Source organism: Monopterus albus, unplaced genomic scaffold, assembly GCF_001952655.1.
Source record: "Monopterus albus unplaced genomic scaffold, M_albus_1.0 scaffold13.1, whole genome shotgun sequence".
Taxonomy (NCBI): Eukaryota; Metazoa; Chordata; class Actinopteri; order Synbranchiformes; family Synbranchidae; genus Monopterus; species Monopterus albus.
In genome coordinates this window covers 4,337,092-4,352,029 of record NW_018127893.1, presented here as the reverse complement: position 1 = coordinate 4,352,029, position 14,938 = coordinate 4,337,092, and the positions used below count along the sequence as shown (strand labels likewise).

The 14,938-nt window shown below is 41.4% G+C and overlaps 2 protein-coding genes across 2 annotated transcripts in view; one reads left to right on the top strand and one right to left on the bottom strand.

The window, feature by feature from the left end:
- luzp1 (leucine zipper protein 1) overlaps positions 1–3,561 on the bottom strand; it is a 28,491-nt gene extending 24,930 nt beyond the window's left edge. Inside the window, exon 1 of the mRNA XM_020590972.1 lies at positions 3,277–3,561. The gene's annotated coding sequence lies outside the window, so the exon portion shown is untranslated. The remainder of the gene's footprint in view (positions 1–3,276) is intronic.
- A 5,967-nt stretch (positions 3,562–9,528) lies between these two features.
- On the top strand, positions 9,529–14,886 carry ptafr (platelet-activating factor receptor). The gene is made up of 2 exons (XM_020590756.1): positions 9,529–9,622; positions 13,283–14,886. The coding sequence occupies exon 2, from the start codon at positions 13,285–13,287 to the stop codon at positions 14,437–14,439; it is 1,155 nt and encodes a 384-aa protein (XP_020446412.1). The 5' UTR covers positions 9,529–9,622; positions 13,283–13,284; the 3' UTR covers positions 14,440–14,886.
- Positions 14,887–14,938: the final 52 nt, after the last annotated feature.

The window sequence follows — 14,938 nt, the reverse complement described above, 5'->3', positions numbered from 1 at the left end:
TCCCTACACAGTGTCAGGAAACATTGACTAATGTGCATCATAATGTCCCGGAACATGTTCAGATTGATTGTTTAATACGACAATCATAAGGCAAAGAAAAGCAGCAAGTCCTCACAGTTGAGAAGCACAAAGTAAGTGATATTACAGCATTTTGGCTTAAAAACTGTTGTAATATACTGCAGTAAAATAATGACTAATTGGTTAATGAACTAATTGTTTCAGCTTTTCCTACCTCCAACACACAAGCCAGATACTAAGACGTACATGCACAGTCTGACCCAGGCATCCTTATGGCATTAGCCCATCTCCTTGCAAATCTGCAAGTACACAGACAGTAACTCCAGGTGGCCTGTGTAGTGTCAGTAGCAGCTTCTGTCCCTGATACTGAGCCCATTATTGCACTATAACAAAACACGCACTTATGTGCACATACACGCACTCACAGGCTATGTGTGGGATTTAACACAAGCCTCTAAGAGACCATGATTCACCTGTGCTATTTCAAGGAGGCGCCCCTTTTTTTGTAGGTTATGCTGCACATGCCACTCGTCTATTCATGGGGGTGCTAACTTATTCTATTAGTGATTTTTTTTTGTTTGGGTCTTTCCATAAGATGACTTGAAGACTAGTAAACAGAAAAAAAAAAGCCAAATACTTGTCTGTTTCAATTCTGATGTGAAGAGCTGATGATTCCCTTTGTCATATATGAGAGTAAACTGAATACCTTTGGGCTTTTGACTACTTGTCATCTAAAATAAACAATTTGAATATACCCCTTTATTAGTGGTACTAACACAAAAGACAGTGAGTTCATGTTTAATAAGGGACAACTTTCTAGTTTATATATTTTTTTTTTTCCTTGGGGAATCTGATAGTAACACTGGTTGCTGACTGAAATCTTAATGTGTTTCCATCCAACTAAGTAATAACAGTAGCCATTCATATTCACATGCACTAGCAACAAATGGCATAAATGCACTGTTATTCCACACTGATCTGATGGCACTGGACTTCCAGCTGGGGTTCTAAGCAAAATCCTTGATGTGCGAAGTTGCAATAATAAAACCACTGACAGGCTTGGTTTGACATTCCCAGCGGTCTGATTCTCCCAGGCAGAAAACCTCAATATTTTAATTTAATCCCCCAGAGCAGTCATTTAGCCACTTCATAATCCCCAGGTCCACTGCTTAGTCTGATAATTACCCTTATTGGACACCCATAATGATTAGTTTTTGGTTTCACCCAAAGCAGTGCAGGCAGTTTAACAGGGCATTCTGCAGAGTGGAAAACCAATCATGCGTGGTATAGCCTAGGTCGTAAAGAGGAGAGAGGGGTATGATTCTTACTTTGCATGGCAAGGGACAACTCCTGGACAGGTCATGATGCAAACTCTGTAACATTCCCATCTTGGCAGCTATGAACTGCAAAACAGGTGGTGGTGGTGCTGATGGTGCTCCTACTGTGCAATCAGCAATCATGTTCAGTTACATGGACACAGGTCAAAGTGGGCATCCACAGGGAATACTGCCTTCACAGAGCAACCTAACCAAACCTGGGGCATAATTTTCCAAGACTATAAATGCATAGATGTAGCAGTAATCAGGGAAAATTTAGACAGCTCACTCTTCACTTTGCTGCTGCTCTCATTTGATTTTCCCTTTGCAGTTCTTCCAACATTTCCCAACTGACAGACAGCACAAACTGCTGACATTCCCTCCGCATGCGGTGGAATAATCCCCCCAAAATGCCACAGGAAACCCTTTTTGCACATCTACCATCATGACAAGCTGCCGTGCAGAGTCCGGGAGGAAAGTGGATTCACAGCAGCACAAGCTGGTAGTTCAGCTGGTATAATCTACAGCTGGCTTGGAGGCTGAGCCTTACTGGAAAGTCATCAGTGAATTTTTTTTTTTTTTTTTTTTGTCGTCTCCATGTCTGAAACAGGTCAAGGCAGGTCCGCTCTATCTCCTTCCCTCCCTGTGCTGCTCTTTATGTGCCCCACCTGGAAGATTAGTATTCCAAAACTACAGCTACCTTTTCTGCTGTTGACACATGCACATGCACTCCAATGTGACTTCAATGCACGTACTCCTCAGACTTTGGGCTCTGCCACTTTTTTTCTCCATACCTTTATGTTAAGCCCATGCATCAAAACATATTCCACCACAAACAAACGAACAGAACAAGCATAACTTGCCACATTGTAAAAGTAACTGAAAATTCCCAGCACAGTTCCCTAATTTGAAGGTACTTACTTGGTGTTCAATTTGCCTTCCTAATGTCATCCCCATCAAGTCATCCGTATGCATCTTCTACAGTGATTTTAGTGCACAACTGTGATTTTAAAGAACCCAAATAGTTTCTTCCCTTACATTTTCTCAACACAACTAATCATACCCTAAATATATTTTGGCCAGTCAACTGGCTATAGCCCACTGTGTATACACCTAGACTATACTACTAATATGTCATATCCACATAAGGTTAATATAATTTATGTGAATATACTGTGTTAAGTGCAGGGAATGAGTTAAAATATGTTGGTGTGACTGGGTGTGTTCAGTCTTCCTGCTTTTGTGCCGGTATTTTGGGCAAAGTTTGGGCCTAAACAGTGCCTCTGTAGCCTGGCGCAAAGTCTCAACATGCTAGCTTATGTGGCAGATGCTGAATGTCAACAGTAGAAACCGAAACATATTGACTTCATTCATAAAAAGTACCCTAAGATTCCCGACGACGTAAGAAACGGGGGAAACACAGTAATGTTACGGACAAGGTGCGTTTTGAAACACAAACGAAGGAGGAGTATGTCCCGGGCAGTGGCCAAAACACGGGGCTACATGAACACCTACAAGTACGTTACACTTCCATTCGTGCTGCTCGTTAAGTCGCCTATATGAGAAAACTGAGAAAACAATTATTCCCGTCAAATACGTGAAACGGTGCTATATTAACAAAATAAAGTGTAAATGGTCTATGCCCCGCTGCAGCCCTGGATGCTTCCTTTTGGCTACAGAACAGCACAGGAAGCGGAGAAGGACGAGGAGGTGGCGGAGGAGGGTAGAAAAACTTGCCGCAGACTAATGCAGTCCCGACTCACTGGGTACAACTCGGGAAACCGCTGCCCGAATCCAAAATTACACTTCCCATGTTCCCCATCCAACCAAATACACACACTCGAAATAAAAGACTACAACTTTACCTTAGCGGCTCCACCGCCGGGAAGAGGGAAACACAAGAGTAAATGCACAACTTCCCACAGGTTGAGTTCATACGAACGGTAGGACTCACTGCTGACGACGAAGCGAAGACAAGTTCATCCACATATCCTCAGACACAACCAGAGGGTTGGAGGCGACAGGGGGGTCTGCTTTCTTGTTTCCTCCTTTTCCTAAATCGCTCTCGTTGGTTCTTTCCTCTCGGATATCCTCCTCCCTAGCCCGTTTCAGATCAAACTATCACATTCCACCGCGTCCTTAACAATGAAAAAAGGTGGGTTGTCCTTTTCGACTGTCGCAGGACCCACCCCTCGGGATGACTCTGCCCGGTCTGACCGCAAAGAGAACGCCCTTCCCGGCTGTGAGGTCCCCCCCCTCCCTCCCTCGTCCACATAATAGGTCTGTCCGGTGAGGAGGAATGAATCCAAGCTGAGGTTGTGTAGATAGTCCGACTATTTTAATATACTCCGAGTTAACCTCTCTCTCTCTCTCTCTCTCTCTCTCTCTCTCTCATACACTCTTATACACACACACACACACACACACACACACACACACACAGCAATATATCTCTAAAACAACAGTATGGACTTTCTGACACAGCTTGCTCTAGGCCCAAACTTTAATTTGCATCGAACCCTTATGTTGTCTGGATTTTGTAAATATGACTTATTATGAACTACACATTATAGGCTATTAATGATGGTTAAACCTCTGATGTAAAAGGTTGTTGTCTGCTTTCACAGCCATAGACTTCAACATAATACACTGCTCCACTTTGTTTCCCGGAGTCTCTACAGAAACAAATAAACTCATCCTGGTGTAACACATCATTTGAGTGGTATAACCTGCTGGCACACAAAACAACCTTTTCAAAGTAGACTTTTTTCTTTTTTGAAAGGTTTACTTTTAGAATCATAAATTAATATTATCAAAGATCAAAGATTTTTATTGTCAAGTCACTATATGTGCAGGACATACAGAAAAATCGAAATACTGTTTCTCTCTCACCTAAAGTTGAATGGCCATACCATTTAAGAAACTAAAATAGAATAAAAGTAGAATAAACAGAATATAAAAACTGAGTTCAAGTAATAAGGATAAACTAGATGGTACAACCTAATAAGCTATGATGAAACTCAAACCCATGTGCAAACAGTGACAGTAGTGCAAATAATAACAAGAAGATTCTCAGGTGGTCAGCATCACCAGGGGCGTTGGTGATGGGACGCGTAATAGCTTATGAAATGTACACAGACAGCAGTGCAAATGACCAACAGCAGCAGATATGACCGTAAAAAAGAACAGTCAGCTGTGGATTTACCTGTAATATAACAAAAAGGGGGGATGTATTGAGTTTGTGCAAACAGGAGGGGTAGTCTTTTTATATTTTTTTTATCTCAAAGATGTGTACCCCCAGGAACTTGGTGCTGCTCACTCTCTCCACTGCAGCCCCGTCGATGGTCAGTGGTGGATGCTTTAGGGGTTTTCTCCTGAAGTCCACAACACTCTTTTTAGTCTTCCCCACATTGAGGAAGAGGTTATTGTCCTTACACCACTGTACCAGTTGACACACCTCACTCCTGTAGTTGGCCTCATCATTGTTGGTAATGAGGCCAACTACAGTTGTGTCATCTGCAAACTTGACAATGTGGTTGGTGCTATTCAAATTAACATCTGTAGGAATTTGTTGGAGAAGCTGAAGGATACAGTTACTGGACATCAAAAGCCCCGTGTACATGGATGACCTTGACAGTGTCAATGTAACAAACAATTGTGTGATTAAATACTTGTGGTAATTTCCACAGTCAAGCTTTTGTTTCCCCCCTGTTTAAATATCCCTCCTTCTCAGAAGACCACACTGTTCCAATCATATCACTTGACATGATGGGTGAAAAGTTGGGGAAAAGGCCAAAGATACTGATTATTCAAAGAGAAATTAAATCCTTTAAGAAGCTGCTGCAAGCTAAAGGCATAACCAGGCATGCCCTGACACCTGAAATATGCAACAGGCAAGCCAAGCACAGGTGTATGTGAATAGGTATTTGAGTACTAGCCAACTTCTCCTTAAACAATCTGCATTTCTCTTATGTTAATGCAAATAGTGTTGGAGACAGCTATTAGGAGATGACAATGTGGGCTTATTCCTCATGTTTCAGAGCTGCTGGTCTGCTGTAGACATTAAACCAACCTTAGATCTATGAAGAAGCATTGCACAAAAAAATCCATCAGGGTAATAGAACGAGTGAGATGACATGTAAGTAAGAACAGGCATGGAAAATGCCCTTTTTTATGAGGATGTGTAGCGGTCATGTTTCATCCATCCTGAGAGGTTTGTTTCATGCACAGACAAGTTTCTGCCATTTAAGGAATTTGCCTTAATACATCAAATGTTATAAATGCAAATGCATTGTACAGATTGCAGTGTAGTGCATAAGGACAAGGTTACAGGGAGTGTAATCTCCTACAGTGCATACTGTGGGACACGCAGACAAGCTGATTCAGGAAGAGATGTGTTCTAGCCACCATCCTTCCTAATCACAGACATCCTTCACCAGTCAGTGGCTATAACTTTTATGTTCCATTAAGAATTTGTGGATGAACAGCACAGATCACCATCAAAGCAGGTTGTCTTTCAAGGGGAGGCCCAAATGATTTTTACTGTTTGCATTTCACATTTCAGGTACTTTATCTCATCCAGAGCAATTTGCTGTCACTGCAACTGCAGAGTAATCTCTAATAATCCTCTACAGATTACCACAGTTACAAGCAGCCAATAGTCCACAGGGCATGTATCAGGTCAGTAGTCACCTAACAATATACTTTTGACTCCAAGTAAAATGAGAATAAAGGAGAAGGATTTTATGTCGCAGTATGGCTTATACCAGGGCTTTTATACTTTAGGTGGGGTGAAAGGATTAATGTGCTTAATTCACTGTACTCTCAGAGCGGGTTAAGACTAGTATTTGGACAGATGTAACCCTGAAGGATCAAAATATGGGGCAGCTTGATACTATGTAGAGAAACATGCACTTATCTAGTACCATCAAGCACTGACAACTTTGTGCAACAACATATAGCCTCACATCTATGTAATGTGCTGAACACATGCTATGCTTGAAGAGCGGCACCTTTCAAACGGCCTCACTTGCACAATATTGTCATCTTGATAGCTCCAGTAGCTCATACTGAGTTTGGATATTTGAGGTTTTTATGTGGTAATTTGAAAATGCACAGAACATTCCAGGTGTGACAGAGAGAGAGAGCTCCAAATCCTTTGATAGGTATAAAGAACTTCCTGTCTCACTGTCAGGTCCTATATTGTGCTGAAGTACAGATGCCTCAACCTCTCTCACTCATCCTGCTATGACTTTTTTTTTCTCGTCGCAGGGGGGCATTCCTCAGACCTCAGCCTCTGGCATGCAGCAAATATGCCTGAGACCGAGATCTACACTCTCTAGTCTGCTGGGCAAGATGTGCAGCCAAATACTAAATAATTCTCAGCCTCATACTTTGTTTTTGTGCTCCTGAAGTGGCCTGAGCATACAACAACAGCCTACCCTGTTGCAAAATATCCCACTAGGTTGTTTCATGTCTGCCAGAGGCAAAGAGCCATACATCAAGGTGAGGTGAAGGAGCAACCATGAAAAGGTGTTAATGAGACAAGAAGAGTTTCACACAGGCAGCTCCCTCCCTTCCTGCCTCCCTAAGGAATGTGTGACTTTGACTTCTGACTACACAGCTCTTCCAGGCTGATAGCTAGCTTTGTCACTAAAAGGAAAAAGCTGCTGAGGTGCTGGCAGCATCCCCCCCCTCCCCCTCTCTGCACACCTGGACTGAAAGTACAACCACTACTTGAAAACAAGGATTTTTTTGGACTGACTTATTCAGCAGTGCATAACATCAGGGATCACCTGCATCGGTCTGTATCTGATTATTTTCCCATTCTTTCCGGGCCATTTAAAGGACATACAGAGGAATTTATCTGAGAAAAGAAATCAGGGGTCATGCAGGCAGGAGCTAAAAAGCAGCAAGAGTTTATGAGGCATATCACTACTGTGAATGTAACATGGAACATCTATGTTTGAATGCAATAGTTATTTAACATTACACTATAAACGATGCAGGTGAGTTCAGCTTTAAATAATAAAGGTTTCTTTGTTGTTTTAACTGAACTAGCAAAGTCTTTTGAGACTGGTGTTGATCCACCTGAAGGACATGACAGGTTCACTGCTGGATTCTCTGCAATTTACATAGCAAATGATCTTGTCAACATGGCACTGCAGCACCTCGACTCCTCAGGGTCCCATGCACTGGTCCTCTTTGTGAACACCATCATGCCAGACATCCTCCACTCCAGATTCACCCAGCTTATTGTGCCCCTGCCTGTGAGTGGATCACCAGCTGTCTGACAGTCAGGAGAAGGCTGGGGAGGATCACATCCAGCACCCGGTCAGTCAGCATAGTATTAGCTGTTCATTTCAAGTCATGACAACAAGTTTAAGTCTGAAAACTAGAATCTTTTTGGTTGAATTAGTTAATAATTATAATGAAGTTAATTATAAACTTAATTGCTGTAATATGTTTAACCTGCATAGATTATTGCTAAAAACTGTTATTCAAAAACAGCTTCACTTTCCCCAGTCTCACATAAGTTGCCCTCTATTTCTTGACCAAGACAGATTTCAGTGACTTGCTGTGGAATTTTTCCAATGTCCACCTAAACCAAGAGCAACAAGATGCATGTGAAAAGATTTTTACAGTGTAAGTTTGTATATCCAGCAGTGGCGCAGCATGTCTGGTGGTCGTGCAGAACATAGCCACCATAAACCTCTGCTCTCCTGATCCACCACCAAGCCATAATAACAGCAATAGGGTTGAAAGGGGCTTGTTAACCTTAATCTAGGAATTACACTGTGGCACCAGGGAGAGGAGGACATGTTGTGTTGTATGCTTGTATATAGGAGCTGAAATTAAACATTACCACATGCATGCAAACACACACACACACACACACACACCAAGTGGTAGTTCATGCAATTCACACAGTGCTATACGAACCCTTACTTGAACTAAAATCACCCCACCTCTGTGCATTTTTGCAAACGTGAGGCCTTTGCTCTTTTTTATTAACCTCTTCCTCCCCCGTGTGTTTAAAGCACATTACTGCAGACATCTGACGGACCAAAACAGCAACCAGTTTAAATCCCCTGACGCTGTTAAATTCACAAGAATTCATCTGGATAATGTTGATGGTAAATCATAGCACTACTTTTAGATGTGATGCTTTAAGCACAGCTTAATTCATTTTCCAACAAAACCCTGACTTTTACTGAGTAGTGTCTTCAGATATTTATCTTGGGCTGCACACAGCTCCAGCAGCTTTCAACCTTTGGCTATGGTAGCCTGTGAATACCCTGAGAAGTGAAACCCAGGGTGCAAGTAAGAATTGGCTGGACAATAAGAAGACAGGGTTCAGAGAAATGAGAGGGGAAATGAGAGGGTGTGTTCCCTTATTGCCAGTAGAAATTATGCCCTTGTATTTGTCTATTTTGGCATTAATGTTTAAAAGCGTTTATATAGGTCTAGTGTATATAGTGTACCAACATCATGGGGACAGTGAGCGCTTAAAAATAACAATTGCACTTCAAAATGTTTGTGCATATCCCCCATGGAAAGTGAACAAAGACGGCATAACAACATAACATAACATATATTAACCATTAGCCTCATCATAAACTTGGTGATTCATTGTCATCATTCTGGCTAATATCCTCAGTCTTGCTGAGGAGATATAAACATCTGACAGCATGTAAATTAGGCCTAGAGACCTTAAATAAATAGTAGTGTGGGAATTAATAAAAAAATAAAACTTAAGCAACCGTTTATTTATTTATTTATTTTTTGGTTTCAAGGAACTATTCCTGAGGGGATGTTTAAAATCATACAATCATACAGAAAATGTCTTAATAGTTTTATAATACATAGAAAATGTGTGATAATTGAATAAAAAGAAAGTAAATATTCAAAAATATTCTAAAGGGAAATTAGACACGTTTCACATTATTGGCCTTGTCACTCAGAACAATAACAACATGTTTCTATGAACGGAGGAAACAAAGGTCACCTCTAAAATTCCGACCTTGCTCCAAATCGGACACCTCCCGTTCAGACTGACAGAAACAAGCCTATACAAGTTTGAAGACTCCTATTGCAACATGCGGGGGTTTCCTAATAAGGATGCAAGACGTTCACACCTCTTTCGTCCAGATCTTTAAACATCCGCTCTCCCACTCTGTCACACACTCGCGATCCGACAGGGTGCGCGCAGTTTAACACGCTTTTACATTATTGCCACAGGCATTCACAGCGTTCACATCCCAAGAGCGATTAGAAGAAGTAGCCTGGTAAGTAGACAGCTTGTGAGTGACTCTTTTATTGTTTGTTTTTAAAAAGTACGAAATATTAAAGCATATAGATTAAAAAAAGCAGCGCCAAGAAAAGCCATTATTGAAAGGAAAGCTGAGTTTTAATAGAATAATAATTTTTACTTTCACCAAATTAGGGCAATTTATCTCATTATGTGTGTGTGTGTTTCTCTGATTTTCAAACAAATTACTTGATTTGGGATTTTCTGGAATTCATCTCTAAGTCAACATGACAAACTAAACAAAGTATATATGAATCATCCAGCATCTGTCCATTTATAGGATGACTAACCAGCAAGCATTCCACTGAAATCTCTGTCTTATTTGTTGGAAATAATACTTTCCTATGGGTGTGTGTGTGTGACAGATTACTTCTGTGTCATCTGTAAACTTAATTCAGAAAGGTCCCCTGAGGTGCAGTCATTGGTGTAGAGAGCATTCAGTCCACTGATGGAGGGTTTCTTGGGAATCAAAGTGATGGTGGAGCATTTGAAGCAGGAGGGGACTTCACATTTCTCCATTGATGTGTTAAAGAGCTGTGTGAAATGGGGGCCAGTTGATCAGCACAAGCTTTCAGGCAGGAGGGAGTCACACCATCTGAGCCTGGTGCCTTCCTGATCTTTTGGTTTAAAAAAAAAAAAAAAAGCCACACACATCCGTTTTACATATCTTCAGGAGTTGGGGGCTGGGGAGGTGAGGTGGGTGAAGGGAGTTCTGCTTGTTGTCGTTGTATGTACAGAAGGTCTTGGTGGGCACGCACATCCTCACAAAAGCTGATATAAGATGTAACAGTGCCAATGAGTTCATCCAGGTCTATAGACGCAGCGTCAGATACTGTACGCTCCAGTCTGTGCAGTCAAAGCAGGCCTCTATCTCTGACTTTGCCTGCTCAGTCCATCACTTCACTGTTTTGATCACAGGCTTCACAGCTTTAAGTTTATGTGTTAGGATGATAAGGACTATGCAGTGATCAGAGTCCAAAGGCTGAGTGATAGGTGTGTTTTATTAGCGGGTAGTAGTAGATACATGGGAGTGGCATTCAGGTCAATCTCTGTTGTAACTTAACCAGGGCCCCTGCTCTCTTCCCTCGCCAGCATTTTCTCCAAGTTCCATAGAGGGATGCTGCCCCTCCAACTGAAATGACTACACACAGCATTTTACATCAGCAAAAATCAGAGAAAGTATGTTTGGAGTGAGATGTATGATGTTTAGGGGCTCTTCTCTGGTGAAGGTCATCTGGGATGGGTTGCAGAAGACGGGGAAATATAACAAACACGAGACAGCACATCAGATTTGTGGGATGTGGTTTTGCATTAGCTTAAGTCATGTGAGAAATGTGAGAAATGCTGAAATTGGAGCTCATCTGCCTCCTCTGTTTCTGATGAATCATCCCAGTTTTAAATCTTCATGACGTCGGTAATAAACCTTAATGGTCACAAATAACTAATTGTCAAATGATTGTAATTCTCAAAACACTGTGTACAGTTCCTTTTTATATAATAAAATAATTTCTAGTTGATTAATTCAAATGTATAACTGCAAACAACAATTAAAATAATAATCCAGTGATAAACTGAGTTTGTCTGGGTGACTAAACTGGATCACAGGGCTTTTCTGGTCTACTGTACATGTTCACCAACATGTTCACTGTGCAATCCAGCTATCACAGCCTATTGTGAAACTCGACATGAAGATCAGACAGGTGAAACCTGATCCTTAGAAACCTGTGAATAAACTGCTGAAACTGGTGTTTGTATGAGAGGATTTGCTGTAAGGGATATCTGACTTTGTTATCAATATTTGTGTTACAAGCATTGGATTGTAAAAAACATTGTGTAGCTTTATTTATTGACCTCTCTAAGGCTTTTGATACTGTGGATCATGTATTACTGATTAACTCGTTGTTAAGGATTGGTTTGTCGGAGGGAGCGATCCCTTGGTTTAGGAATTATCTTTCAAATAGGAGGCAAGCTGTCCAATTGGGAGGTTCTTCCTCGTCTTTTTTAGAAATATTAAAAGGGGTGCCGCAAGGCTCGGTCCTTGGACCAATTTTATTTTCTATTTATATTAACAATGTGTGTGATAATCTTACAAATGCTATGTATCACTTTTATGCGGATGACACAGTAATTTATTGTTGCTCTTCTACACTTGCCCAGGCGGCAAAATGCTTACAACATGCATTTGACATTGTTCAGTTTCGCCTACGGTCACTGAAGTTGGTCTTAAATCCTAAGAAATCTAAGGTTATGGCATTTTCGCATTTACAGGAGCTATCAACAGATACTCTGTCAATAACAACAGATCGGGGAGTGTTGATTGAGCTGGTTTCCAGCTATAAGTACTTAGGTTTTTTACTTGATTCTGAGTTGTCTTTTAAAACCCACATTGCTAATGTGGTTCGAAAATTACGGATGAAGATTGGATTCTTTTATCGTAATAAATCCTGCTTTTCCTTGCAGGCACGCAAATATTTAATATCAGCGACCTTTCTTCCCCTGTTGGATTATGGTGATGTACTGTATATGAATGCCTCAGCTAGATGTCTCCATTCTTTAAATGTGGTTTACCACAGTGCCTTGAGGTTTGTGACGGGTTGTAGTCGACTAACGCACCATTGCGACCTGTATGTTAAAGCACAGTGGTCGTCTCTGAGCATGCGAAGACATGTTCATTGGATGGTGCTAGTGTACAAGGCTTTGGTAGGCCTAGCTCCGGCATACTTATGCTCTCTTTTACATAGATCGGATACCAAATATCCCTTACGGTCTTGTGATAAGTATCAGCTCATGGTGCCGAGAGTTCGGACCGAAAAAGGGAAACGGGCTTTTGGATTTGCCGCTCCCTCTTCGTGGAATAGTTTCCAAGCAGATTTTAAACTTACTGAATTATGCTCAGTTAAAGCTTTTTATTCTCTTATGGCTCTTAGGCAACAGGACTCTATTGGTCAGTGTATGTGTTTTTAAATTGGTTATATTGTTGATTATTGTATTTATGGTTTTGATTGTTTAAATGTTTAATGTTTTGATTTGTATTGAAACTTATGTATTGACGACATGTGTTGTTGACCTCTTGGCCAGGTCACCCTTGTAAAAGAGATCATGATCTCAATGGGTTTTTTTACCTGGTTAAATAAAGTGAAAGAATATAGTATATGTGAGCCTGACAATCAAACAAAAAACTCAGTTATGCTAACACAGTTCCTGTAACATTTAATTGCCTCATCTTAAGCAATGGTAGAGAGACACAGATGAAGTCATTTACCTTTGACACATAACTTAAAGGATTTCAGTGAGTGATAAATGAAGTGTTGTGTATAAAATGGGTGCTGTTAATGTTTTTAGTTGCACAAGTGTTTCAGAAAATGTACTTAAGCCATAAATAAGTGATAAGAAAATTAACCTCCGCAAGCAATCTCCCTTTCTTAACATAACTCTTTTAGACAGAAATGACAGGTGTTTATTTCTAACCCATACCCCAACTTCTTTGTCCTGATATAAACATCAAACTCTTTTAGACTATAATTCTGATTCAGTTGCTGCTCAAGTATACTCTGAATTAAAAGCACCATCAGAATGTTTTTGATGTAAGTGGACTTATACAGGATACACTGATGTTAATATGTTTTGTCTCACACAGACATGTTGGCATCAACCACGGAGCGAGCTGGTGTGACAGGACCCTCTGACCCAACCTTCCTGGACTCGGAGTTTCGTTATGTCCTCTTCTCAGTGGTCTATGGCATCATCTTTATCCTGGGCATCTTTGCTAACCTCTACGTACTGTTTGTCCTGCGCAGGCTCCGTGAGGCCAAGGCCATGGGCGAAATCCGCATCTACATGGCCAACTTAACAATCGCTGATCTCCTTTTCATCTCCGCCCTTCCTTTTTGGATTGGCTATTATAGTCGTCGAGGTGACTGGATCTACACAGACTTTATGTGCCGGCTAGCCGGCTCGTTGTTCTTCATCAACACCTACTGCTCCATCCTCTTCCTTGGAGCCATCAGTGTCAACCGGTACTGGGCGGTCACTCGACCTCTGGACGCGGCTTCCTCAGATCACAGGTACCGTGGGATCATCGTATGTGTTGTCATTTGGGTGTTGACCACATTGATGACTATCCCCTCTCTGGCAAGTCCAGGGACTAACACTAATAAGAATAACATCACTCGCTGTTTTGAGGGGTACCATAATAGAACAGATCCAGAGAAGAAAGCAGTGGCTGCCATGCATTTCGCAGTCATCGGAATGTTTTTTGTTGTCTTTATTCTTGTCGTGGTGTGTAATTTCCTTATTGCTCGAGCGTTACTCTATCAAAATCCTCCTCAGTCAGAACTCAAATCTGCTACAATTCTATCCAGAAAGTCCAACAGGAGCCTGGCCACTGCTGCAAAGCCCAGAGGTGTGAAACGAAGGGCTCTGCAGATGTTGCTGGCAGTAGTGGGAGTGTTCGTTCTGTGTTTCCTGCCCCACCATGTAGTTCAAGGCCCCTGGACACTGGCTGTGTTGCAGATCAAACAGGGTTGGGGCCACACGGACTGGGACCAGGAGACTCTTCAGGCGCTCAATGATGCACATCAGATCACCTTGGTTCTTATGGGCTTCAACTGTATTTTGGATCCTGTAGTTTATTTTTTTGCCACAAGGAAGTTTAGAAGGTTTATCATGACCCAGATGAAAAAGATAGGAAGGGGAGATGCGTGCTCACAGACAGTCACCTCTCAGCTGTCCATAGACAGCAGGAACCACAGCCAGAGGCTCCAGGGCGAGAACCTACAGGTGGAAGTGAATTGATTCTTACATTTAAATACAATATTCTGCAGCTACAGTCAGCTGGCAGTTTATCATGTACAGTTTGCTAAAATAAATGCAATCTAACACAACAGTCCTGCAACAGTCCTTTATGAAGGTTGCAATGTTTAATTTATTAAAGACTGTTTTTGAGAGCTGTTGATTCGACTGTAGGATCATTTTGGAAGCTGGAGTTTGTGCTGCTGTTGAACTGTACTGCCTTATACAGAGATGTGTACATAAGCACAAACTACATCTTCAACAATAATCACACGGTTGAATAAACTCTACAAAACAAGTTCCCCAAACAAGTTCCCCAACAACCTAAAGCCTGTAAACCTCATGAAGAAAGGCTTTAGGACTGTTGTACTGCACGTCATTAGTTTAAAGGCTTTATTCTATTATAAAGCCTCGTCCGGTTCTTTCAAACCAGGAACTCAGAGGGACGACTCAGACCACTTGAGTATATAAAAAATATAACCGTGCTGGTTTATTCAAAGAG